General features: G+C 41.5%; 1 protein-coding gene and 1 pseudogene across 1 annotated transcript; one reads left to right on the forward strand and one right to left on the reverse strand.

Moving 5' to 3' along the window:
• Positions 1-1,346: 1,346 nt before the first annotated feature.
• On the reverse strand, positions 1,347-6,745 carry LOC120433889 (annotated as a pseudogene).
• Positions 6,746-7,264: 519 nt separating this feature from the next.
• On the forward strand, positions 7,265-10,264 carry LOC120439275 (uncharacterized protein K02A2.6-like). Its single transcript, XM_039610085.1, has 2 exons — positions 7,265-7,649; positions 7,813-10,264. Exon 2 carries the CDS (start codon positions 8,884-8,886, stop codon positions 10,117-10,119), a length of 1,236 nt encoding a protein of 411 aa, XP_039466019.1. The 5' UTR covers positions 7,265-7,649; positions 7,813-8,883; the 3' UTR covers positions 10,120-10,264.
• The last annotated feature ends 2,017 nt before the right edge of the window (positions 10,265-12,281 follow it).

Raw genomic sequence — 12,281 nt, forward strand, 5'->3', positions numbered from 1 at the left:
ATTTGTGTCTGGTAGGTGTAAGCTACAGTGAAAGCTGATCAGATTGTTGTTTTTTTACATGCATTTAAGAAAATAGAGTAGCGTCCTGCTGGACGTGTTGAAAAGTTGGATGAGATAGACGTTAACAGCCGTCACTTTATTGCAGGAACTCAAAATGGTCATTGTCAGCTGTTGTGCCGAAATGAGCATGCTTGCCTAGATTTAACGACGCCAATACAAAATGAAAACTCAGACCAAACTCTCCACTCCTCACAATCAACACACAGAACAGAGTGAAAAGAATACAGCATTTTTTAACAAGAACATTACTGCAGGGTCGCTACAATATTTATGGAAAACTAATATGCATTACTTTGTTTGACATCCATTTGTGGCATGTTTTAAATGGGACCAAAATGTAACAAACCCTATAAAATGACCAAGAACAAAGCTAAATTGATTCTTAAATATTAATTATATACCCAGGTCTCAGTTTTGGATGGACTGTTTTGGAGACCTAAGAGACTCTGGAAACTTCAATGGAAGCCACGAACGCCAATGCTTGCTGAGATTCTGCTTCACAGGGGTTCTACAGAAAGACCTGGATGAATGCAAAGACCTGTGGAACAAACACAGGATCCGGCCAAGCAGACTTGCATCGTGTCCAGGGGGATTCCAAACAAACTCTCTCTTGCCTCACAGGTATTTGAGTTCTTAACAAAATTAACCTTTGCATCAAACTAAATGCAAGGTGTTGTTATTGCTTAAGTTGGTTAATATATATTCATAATTTTACACATAAGTATGATAGAGTAGTTTATAACATGTCACTGCATGCGTTGATTTATATAGTTCCATATTGTCAGCAAAAATCCTTCACTGTTCTATTTTCATTTTGCAGATATGGTTCAAGAGACTGTGGATTTGCTGTTGAGGAGAGGGAACTGGATGCGTTTCGAGGAGGGGCTACTGGTTGGATTGTGTGGTGATCCAAACATTGGGGAATATTTACAACAGGCTGTACAACAAAACACACTGCAGCAGCCACAAGACTGGGAATCGGCCACAGAACTGTATTTGGCCCTGAAGGACATAGCTGGGTTTTAAATACCAACTCAACTTCAGTTTGTAATGACATTTGTCAGAGTTACTCTGACGAAGACACACACGGTGTCGAAACGTTAGTTTCTTTCCTTTTTTTGCACCTAATATAACCTTTGGACTTACTTGAGTGCTCCAGCCCTTCTGTTTTTCCTTCATTTTAAATGTTAGTAGTGTTTCCTTTCCTCTTGCTAAATTGAATATAATATTGTTCATAATATACAGCAACTGGCATGGATTTAAATATTAACATTTAACCACAAGGAAACATTTAAAATTTTCTTTAATAAAACCATTTACAAATAGTGTCCAGCATTTCTGTCACTTTTCCAACATACACAATATTCAGAAAAACAACTAAATGTTTAACAATATGGAAGTTGCTTGTCACATGAATGTGTTAAGTAGTATGCCAACGGCAGCTGAACCTAACAGGGTAACTCAGTAACTGTAACTTGATGACCTTGCTGATTTAAGAACATCCAAATCCTGGAGCATTTTGAATTCCAAAGTCCATGTTGGCCTTAAAGATGCTGTATGAGTCACAGATGGGTAGCTTCAGAGTATTTGCACAGGTGTTTGCAACTGGAAAAGGCAAAACACTTAAAAACTGGATGCATGGTGGTGGTGTCATTCCTGCCGGTGGAACTGCCGTCAGCCCTGTGGCAAACATCATCAAATCTTCCAGACACACTGCTGTTGCCTTCTCTGAAAGAAGAAAGTAAACACTGTAGTACATTACAGAAAATTTATTTCCTCACCTCTCCTTTCATAAAACTATAAACAAATAAAAATGGTCAAACCTTCACAATCAAGGAGATAATCTGCCCAAAAGCCAAGTGTTAGGACCTCCTTATGCCGCTTGTTGCTTCCTGCTGGGCTGAGATCTGGTCTGAACATGCTGTCCAGTTCTGAAGCAGTCAGGGCCTTGGCAGAGAAGCATAGGAGTGGGGCCAGCACACTGGAATTTTGTTGCAGTGCACTTAAAAAATTCAGACTTTCCAGTCCATCTTTAAATCTGCAAAGGATAGACAAATAACTAATAATTGGTTTATAGCTATAACTATTGCAGTCTTCTAAATTGTGTTTAAATGTCTTTACCTACTAGATCTTTCATTATAAATTTGGACAGATTTGAAATGCATAGAATCACTCATACACAAAAACAATTCATAGCGCTCAGAAATTAACTGTGACAGCAAAAAAAGAAGAGCTCATTGGTATTTTAGCATTTAAAAAAATAGTGCTTTCACACTGGAATAAACAAGTGTGTCAAACAAGGGATCACCTCTTTTTATAAATAACTGAAAAATTAATCATGTTGCATGACTATGATTATTATGGGTCATTGTGAACAATAAATGTATACTAAATTAGAGTTCTAGTGTCAAAAGGTTAATAGCGTGCGAAAGTGGCTCAGGAATTAACTTGTTGTTTATCAGATCTATAATTTGATTGCTACTGAATCAGTTTTTTCATATACATCTGAAGGTCTGAAAATGTCAGTGGCTGCTGTGATGAGCAACTGGCCATCCTGAATTTAAAAGGAGTAATGAGTTTACCGTTGAATGACACTTTGGTTTCTTTCAAGGATGTACCATCTGAGGTACTCCTCCACAAATGCTTGTTTCTCAAAAGGCTTGACGTTTCTGAGGCATCCAGCAGTTTGGAAGATTGTGCTGTTTTGCAAAATAAGATTATGCAAAGACTCCTCTGATTCAGCTTTCAGGACCTATAAAAAAAAAAAAAGGTTTACTGTAAGAAAAACAAAAATATAATTTTCACTACTTTTACGATTCATTCAAACATTGGATTAAAAAAATAATCAATTTGTTATTTCACTTGTGTTGTTGGGAGTTGGAAATCTGTCCTTTCAGATTACAGAATCTACCTTGAACCTACTTTCAAGATATGATCCAACCCGGATAACTTTTATCCTGATTAAATCTTTTAAACTGGCCCCAAGTGTCTTCTAAGTAAACCCATTCCCTGAGCCTAGGTAATTTTCTACCTGATGTAGAATTTTTGTGATCTCCTCATCTTGCACATCTTCTACAGTGGCGCTGAAACTCTGATTCCCTGTGATGTGGTTGACCAGGTTCTTGGAGAGGAAATGTGGTGCTGGTCCCCCATGCACAATGGATACAGCGATCATCTTTCCTGCTAAAAAGTACTCATCTTGCCTGGCAGCTGTTATACAGGGCACATAATTATCATGGTTAATTGCTATTAAATATGCTAATGAAAAAAATACGCCAATTTTTATTAAAAGTTCCATTGTAATAATTACGGAGAAAACATCCACCTCTTGAATTATATACAAGATAACGGCTCTCTGGAGGTCCATCAAAGATGGGGCGATTTCACAGACTGCCCATAAGAAGTGTGAGGAATTCACGCCTCGGGCCACCTGTATCCAAACCTTCTTCAAAGCTGCCAGCATCATCATTAAACTTGATGAACATGTTGTAGTTGTCAGAGTATGTGCTGCGTCGAAATCCTCTAACAGCTCCATCCCATACAGCTGACCTTGATATATTGAACCTGCTGACCTTCTTGTGGTCAAGTTCCAGTGCCAAATTTGCAATAATTCCATGTGCCTGCAAATTGGTGTCTCTAAAAAAGGAAACTTTTTTTTTTTTTTAAAGGTATATATACTTCTCTCATGATTGCATGATGTCTTGTACAGAACAAGATGGCGGTTAATTGGATTCAAATGTTTAAATTACTAACACAGGTTCTTCTGGGGGCTCAGCAAACAGTGAATCGTTATCTAATTGCAAAGTAAAGGCGGTGGAGATTGTCTGCTGCACTGTTTTACTAATAAAATAGTTTTTACCTGTTGTACTTCATTAGCAAGCACAAGATCCCCAGCACCCTTCCTTAGAGAACAAAGAAAAGCATTTTTGTTGTGTACTGTGAAAATATTAATTGACACTTTGAGAATATTTAAGCATCTTGATTAACAAACAAGCAATACAAGTATTATGTAGTCCATGTTCCAAAAACCATATACAGAATGAATGACAAAAGTGTATATCTCATTAATACAAAGTGTAGGCAAAACAGTAAAAGATTACATGTTCTTCAAATATCACTTACTCATATTCTGCCGCTTTCTGTAAAGGACTGCTTTCATGTTGAAGTTCCCACGGCTGAAACAAACAAACAAACACACGCACGCACACACACAAAATGTATTTCACATATAACTATTAACTGTTTTACTGAACTGAGGCAAATGGTGGTGGCTAAACAACAAGAAAACTCTATAAAAAATTTTAAATTGTACTTACCAGTGTATCAGCAAGATCAAACTCAGAGGGCCTTTTAATAACAATCTCTGGGTCAGAGTCAGACAAGTCTGAGTTTTCTCCAACTACAAAACATGAAAACAAATTAAGCTAAGCTAACTAAATTCATACTAATGTATGAAACTTTATTTGATCATCAATAATAGATTAATACGAAAGGCATAAAGTTAGCATTTAAAACTCATGACTCAGTAGATCCAAAAATGGCTGAATTTCATGTTTCCAGGAAGAAACATAACATATACAAGCTAATTTAGGGAGCAATGGTGGCAGAGGAGTTAAAAGCACGCCCTGTAATCAAAAGGTTGAAGGTTTGAGCCCTGCTCAGTCTGTCACAGTCGTTGTGTCCTTGGGCAAGACACTTCACCCTCCATGCCAGGTGGTGGTAGTGGGAGGGATAGGTGGCATCTGTGTACAGCAGCCTTGCTTCAGTCAGTGAGTCCCAGGACAGTTGTGTCCACATTGTAGCTAATCACCAGCAGTGTGTGGGTAAATGACTGGTTTTGTTGTGAAGTGTCTTGGGGGGGTTGTAGAACCCTAGAAGGTGCTATATCAAATACAGGCCATTCACCATTTTAATGTAGGTATGCTATTGACTTGGGTGCTTTATGCGTAATGTTATCATTTCACAATTTCAAAATTAGCATTTGTTGAAACTAAGGAATGTGTGTCAAAATCCAAACAAACATTAGCAGCTTACCATCTTCAAAGTCACTCTTCAAGCAGATGAAAACAGTGATTCTTTGATAAGGCTTGCCAACTTCAGCCTTATAAGCCTCAAGTGTAAATGGTCTTTGTGTTCCAGGGACAGTAATGACCTCAGTGCCATCCGGATACAGAAGAAGGAAAGGTCCATCTTTTAGATCTTTGTTAAAGTCCTTCATTTTTTTAACAGCTTGATTGAGCAGACTTGTGGCAGTAGCGTCAGGGTCTGTTGTTAGGAAAATAGTTTTTCCACGGTATGGCTTCAAACCACCCTTTTAATGGTCATCAAGCCGACATTTATCTGTAAGGAAAAAGACATGAACAATGGGCCAAGTAGATACTAATATGACTCTAAGCAGATCTATTCAAAATTGAATATTTATTAACTGCAAAAGAGGGATCTTCCTGACAACCTAAATGTACAATTACTCAGTAAACAATTGTTCTTATTCTGGATAGCTTTACTACACTGAACATTTTTACACAACTCCCTAAGGAATAACAAAAGAATGTCATTAGAAAATTAACCTCAACTTGTTTTCAGACAGAGCTAGCCAAACTACCTGAACCTTTCTTTTTCCTTTTTCTTTAAGCCCTTCCTACCTTCAGAAAACTTTTGCCTCTCTTCATTTTTTTCTTTTTCTGTATTCTAAGAAGGTGCTGAAGGTTGAGTCGGGCAGTTTGAGGTAGTCTGTGATGCTAAAGGGAAACAAAGGAAAATGTACTACAATGTCACACATTAAAGACATTCATTCATGTGACATTCCATTGTCCACACAACACGCAAATAAGGACAACACTGAATAATCTCACTAGAAAATTTCTACCAAGGAATGACAATGTAACTGATACTATTGACCAATACAATTCTACACCAGTAAGTTTTAATGTATAGACACATAATAGTGTTAGTTCCTAAAGTTAACCAAACATAATAAATGAACTAATTTATTATCGTTTCAGTTGTGGAAATGCTCAGAGGACTGTTCCACGAAGCAAGCTAATCCCAAAAGCCAGGCTCACTCTGAAAATCCAGGCTCGATTGCCCCAAAGGAACGAGGCTAACCTGCAGTCTTTCTGCTCATTCATTATGCAATATGCTTGTGGACAAGTCTGGTCCGTGGCACCCTAGCTGCGAGGTTTGTTAACACTAGAACTGCCCTCAAACCTTCACTACTAGAAAGGTCTTGAGCAGTCATTTTGATAGCTGCGTGCATTTTCAAATGAGCCTCGATTTTCTGAGCTCGCTTAGTGGAACAGCCCTCTGGGATGCTATGGTCTGGAAACAGCTAACGCTAGGCTAATAAATCAATAAATAACAAACATTTTATTATGCTTATTAACTTACTCAATGGGAGTGAAGTGTCTCCGATGCAAGATGCGTGATAAAGCCTCTCGCCACAGCCGCTGCAAAAGTTTGGTGACTCCTCAACCAGACTTTTCCCATAGCTAGGACAAAACATTCCGCCGTTTTTCAAAAGAAATGCGCTACAGGCAGAGTAACTTCCGGTTCCAAAGACGAACAGCGCGGACATCCAATCAGTGATGTCTCCTGTTGCCGACTGGTACCTACCCTTTCCGGTTTTCTTAATGTAATTGTGCTTCTCAATTTGTTTTTGTGATTCTTCTTTTGTTGTTGCGCTTTTCAATTTGTTGTTGCGTTTAGTGAATTTGTTTTTGCGCTTTTCAATTTGTTGTTGCGCTTTTCAATTTGTTTTTGCGTTTAGTGAATTTGTTTTTGCGCTTTTCAATTTGTTTTTGCGTTTAGTGAATTTGTTTTTGCGCTTTTCAATTTGTTTTTGCGCTTTTCAATTTGTTGTTGCGCTTTTCAATTTGTTGTGCGTTTTGTGATTTGTGTTTGCGCTTTTCAATTTGTTTTTGCGTTTAGTGAATTTGTTTTTGCGCTTTTCAATTTGTTGTTGCGCTTTTCAATTTGTTTTTGCGTTTAGTGAATTTGTTTTTGCGCTTTTCAATTTGTTTTTGCGCTTTTCAATTTGTTGTTGCGCTCTTCAATTTGTTGTGCGTTTTGTGATTTGTTTTTGCGCTTTTCAATTTGTTTTTGCGTTTAGTGAATTTGTTTTTGCGCTTTTCAATTTGTTTTTGCGCTTTTCAATTTGTTTTTGCGCTTTTCAATTTGTTGTTGCGCTTTTCAATTTGTTGTGCGTTTTGTGATTTGTTTTTGTGGTTTGCACTTCAGGGCCACCGTACTACACAGCTTTGACTAATTTATCTCCAGACCAGCGGTGGTTCACATGCATAGATTTGGCAAATGCTTTCTTTTGTCTCCCTCTGCATCCATCTTTGAGAGATATTTTTTCATTTACTTACAGGGGCCAGCAGCTGCGTTACACTCGGTTGCCTCAGGGCTTTGCCCTTTCACCTGGGATTTTTAATCAGGTACTTAAAAATGCTCTCTCTCCATGTGTATTGCCTGAAGGATGCACACTGATCCAGTATGTGGACGATTTGCTGATTGCTGCTACAACAGCTGATGCTTGCTTTCAAGCGACGATGACCGTGCTTCGTCAGCTGGCCAAAACAGGCTTTAAAGTAAGTAGAGACAAACTTCAACTTGTCAGAACTGAAGTTACATTTTTAGGTCGTGTGGTGGCGATGCAGACGGTGGGCATGTTGGCATCCCAGAGGGAAACAATTATGTCACACCCCCAGCTACGTACTGTTAAAGAAATGTTGTCATTTCTTGGACTTACAGGTTACAGTAGACACTACATTCCTGACTATGTGGGCAAAACCAAACCTTTGAGGGATTTGGTGAAAGAACATGGCATGAGGGACCTCACAGCTGATCTGAACTGGACCACTGAAGCTGAAATGCGGTTCATTGAACTAAAACAGGCCCCGTCTCGTGCAGCAGATTTAGCAATCCCCGATTATCACTCTGATTTCTTTGTTGATGTTTCTGAAACAAATGGAGTGGTGAATGGAGTTTTGTTTCAGAAAAAAGGGGGAAGGAGACGAGTGCTGATGTATATCAGCATTGGCCTGGATAATATGGAAAAGCGACACCCCACGTGCACACAGCATGCGGCGGGGGTAGCAAAAATAATTCAGAAAGTGGCACATGTAGTGAAAGGACACACACAGTGTGGTGGCCTATGTGAACTCACAGGCATTCACAATGACCCCACTGAGACAACAGAGACTGACTAAGATTCTGGAGTCTCCAAATTTGACCTTCACACATGAAGGGATCAACATGGCAGACCAGATGGGAGGGGGGACACTTCATGACTGTGCACAAATAGTAGAGGTTGAGGAGAAAGTAAGGTCAGATCTGTGAGCAGAACCGGTGAATGAGGCAGATCATTATTTCACAGACGGGTGTTGTTTTAGGGATCCGAGTGAAGGATTGAAAACAGGTTATGCAGTGGTGAAAGGAGTCAGAAACCAGCTGCATGTGAAGAAATCAGGAACATTGGAAGGACCTCAATCAGCGCAGAGAGCAGAGCTTATTGCAGTGATAGAAGCTCTAAGATTAGGAAAAGGAAAAAGAGTTAACATTTACACAGACTCAGCATATGTGTTTGGAGCAGCACATGTGGAACTGGGGCAATGGAGGAGGGCTGGATTTAGAACAGCCTCAAATAAACCGATTAAACATGAGGAAGAGATGAGATAGCTGGAGGACGCTCTGAAAGAACCCCTGGAGGTGGCCATCATAAAGTGTAAAGGGCATGACGATTCCAACACTTGGGTGGCAAAAGGAAACAGAGCAGCAGACGAAGAAGCAAAACGGGTCGCAGGCTATCAGGAAGGAAAACAAATGGTAAGCATGGGTATGGAATGGGGAAACCTGCCAGCCCAACAACGAGAGGACATCGAAAAGGCGCAAAAAGGAACCTCGCCTGAGGAAAAGGCGGTGTGGCAGGAGAGAGGGGCCGTACAATCAGAAGGATTGTGGAGAGGACCCGACGGGCGGCCAGTACTCACAGCAGAAATGGCCCAGGAGAAGATTAAAGAAGCTCATGGGCTAGGACATGTAGGAGTAGCCCAAATGGAGAGGGACTTGTGTCATTGGTGGCATCCCTACATGAGAAACATGGTAAGGGAACACGTGAGAACATGCCTGATCTGTGGACAATATAATCCAAAGCCCACCGTGAAACCAGAAATGGGTAAGTTTCCTTTGCCAGAAAGACCAGGCCAGGAAATTGTGATTGATTATACCGACGTGATAACTACAGTCCGAGGGTTTAGATATCTGTTGGTGTGTGTGGATACTTTGACCGGCTGGCCAGAGGCGTGGCCGACACGTAGAGAAGACAGTAAAACGGTGATCAAATGTCTTGTGAATCATTATGTCCCCTGGCATGGATCTCCAGAGAAGGTAAGATCAGACAATGGCACTCACTTTAAAAATCGAGATCTCGCTGAGGTAGAATGTATGCTAGGGTTGCAACATAGATATGGTACAGTTTACCACCCACAATCTCAGGGAAAAGTGGAGAGAATGAATCAAAATCTTAAAAACAAATTGGCCAAAATCTGTGCACAGACAAACATGAATTGGTTTGATGCTCTTCCCATAGCCCTAATGAGTGTGAGGTGCTCCGTTAATCAGAGCACCGGGTTTACTCCATATGAACTGCTGACAGGGAGACAGTTTCCAGGCCCTGCAGCAGGTGTAAGAAAGTTAAGAGAGGAAATAAATGTGTCTGAACATGTGAAACAGTTTAAAGCACTAAAAGCTCTTGTCTCTAGTTTCACTACCCAGGTGGGAGACCCGACCGGAAAGGAGGTGACCACGCCGGAGGTGAAGTGGGTGTGGCTGAAGGTGTATAAGCGAAAGTGGGACGAGCTGAGGTGGACAGGACCTTTCGAGGTGACCACTCGAACCTCTCATGCGGTCCAGCTGAGAGGCAAAGGCGACACTTGGTATCACTGGAGCCAGTGTGCGGCGGCAGAGGAGCCTAGGAGGTCGGAGAGGCTCTTGGTGAAAAAGGGGGACACGCCCGTGACCCCAAAACACACAGATCTTAGTAAAAAAGGGGCAGAATAATCCCCTGATCTGTGCAACGACCAAAGGGTAGTCTAACCCCGGAGGTTGAAGAAAGAAGTCGAGAATCACCCGACTGGAAGATATTGATAGCTGCAGTAATAATTAACCTCCTAAGACCCGAACTCTTCCACGACATGCATTTTTAATTTCTCTTGGATATTTGGGCATATTGGGGCCCAATGAATGTAAAAACAAAGAATTTCCAGATTTTTTTTTTTACCTTATTTTTGTTTTTAAGAAAAATGAGAGCCACAAATGAGGATATTCATTTAAAAATTTGATAGAACAGTAGCAGTACAATGTCTTCGTAAGTGGATATCAGGCCCATGTAGAGCAAAATTGAGTATTTTGGTCTAAATAACGCAAAATGTGATGTCCACATATGTGGACGCCAGGTCCTAGGAGGTTAAAAGTAAAAGCCCCTTAGATAGAAGTTCTAGTCTAGATTGAAAGCTATTAGGTAGCACCAAAATGGGGGTGGGAAAGTATAATGCGAAAATAAAGCTTTGGGAGAACGGGAGAGTGATGGGAGTGTTAACCATAATCACTATTGGTGTGGTAACTACTATTTTTTTGTTATGTGAATTGCCCAGGTTCAGAACTCATCCAACTTTCCCTCCTTCAGCGGACCCTGAGGTGAGATGAGCGAAGCGCGGTGTGAGTAAGACGACTGACCCCTGTTTATTGCATTATGGAGGCATAGAGGTGGATTACATTAGGGGATCCACCACGGCCTACACGTTTGATCTTTGCTCGATAATTAAATGTGGTCCGGACAGGGCGAGTTGGCGCCACTCTGAGATTTGGACCTGTCATGACGCAGATTTAAGTGATGTTTGTCTTTTAGGCCGGCCCACTGCCTTGGGGCGTTCCCCGTGTCCTGCTTGGTATATGATTACGGCCTACGCAGGCTCCGGATGGGAGCACCCGCGGACGTGGAAGGGTTTCGCGATCCAGCGCAACTATAGTAACAGACACATTCCAATTACAATGTCCATTGGAGGGTGGTGGGAGACACCTCAGTGGCACGGTAGGCCAGACAAGGCATTTTATATTTTGTTGGGGGTAGAGACGTTAGGCAAAGACCCGGTGGGTATGATAAAATTAAACTTTAAAGATCCACCAGGGAATGCATTGCGGACGGAGACTGCGACGGTGACCGAGTCCCCTTCTGTCTCTCAGGTAACACAGGTACACACAATGGAAACCCCGACAGCTGATGTCTCGGGCCACAGGATATGTAGACAGTAACCTGTGGTTGGATTGGCTGATTGCAAATGCAAAAGAGCAAAATGTGTCTGATTGCGTGGCATGCGCCACTGCACGCCCACATTTATTTACTGAACCAGCACCTCTGTATCCAGAGGACCAATGGGGTTTTGATTGCATGCTCAGACTCACTCGGAGAGCAGTATCCTCAGGAAAATGTGCTCCATTGTCTGTTTTATTTCCCCCCATAGATAATAATACCGTCCCCGGACCGTTTACACCCAGGAAAGCTAATTACACTTGTTTTAATTTTACAGCAGACGACCCTCGGGAGCAGGAGTATGACGCTGGAGAGATCCCGGCTGACTGGTGTACGGTGACGTATCCAGGAAGAGGGAATGCCTCGCGTGCGGGCGCCACAAACGTTGGGACCTGGGCTCGAGCTGGTTTGTACTATTATTGTGGAGGTGGGAGTCTGCATGTACGAATACCAAAAGAAGCTTTTGGTGTTTGTGCCATGGTCAGATTAGGAGCGCCTCTGCTGATAATAGGAGAGAAGGTTAAACCCGTGACGACGAATGGTAATGCGCGACTCACGATTAGGCGTAGACGTCAGGTGTTGTCTAAAAAATCATCTTGGTCGTTTGATTTAACGGCGAATTCACCCACTTATATAGATTCTATCGGTGTGCCACGCGGTGTCCCTAATGAGTACAAATTAGTAGATCAGATAGCAGCCGGTTTTGAGAACATCCCAGTTATTTCTTCCTTTTTTCCCATCACCCCCAACAAAAACGTGGATAGAATTAACTATGTGCATTATAACGTTCTCCGGTTGGCAAACTTGACGCGCGATGCGATTGAGGGGTTAGCAGAGAAATTAGGTCCCACCTCTCTAATGGCACTGCAGAACCGGATGGCGCTGGACATGGTTCTGGCAGAAAAGGGGGGGG

Source organism: Oreochromis aureus, linkage group 3 (assembly GCF_013358895.1).
Source record: "Oreochromis aureus strain Israel breed Guangdong linkage group 3, ZZ_aureus, whole genome shotgun sequence".
Taxonomy (NCBI): Eukaryota; Metazoa; Chordata; class Actinopteri; order Cichliformes; family Cichlidae; genus Oreochromis; species Oreochromis aureus.

What these genes read in the sequence shown, in the direction of transcription:
- LOC120439275 (XM_039610085.1), top strand. Translation starts at nt 8,884, where the DNA reads ATGGTAAGCATGGGTATGGAATGGGGAAACCTGCCAGCCCAACAACGA.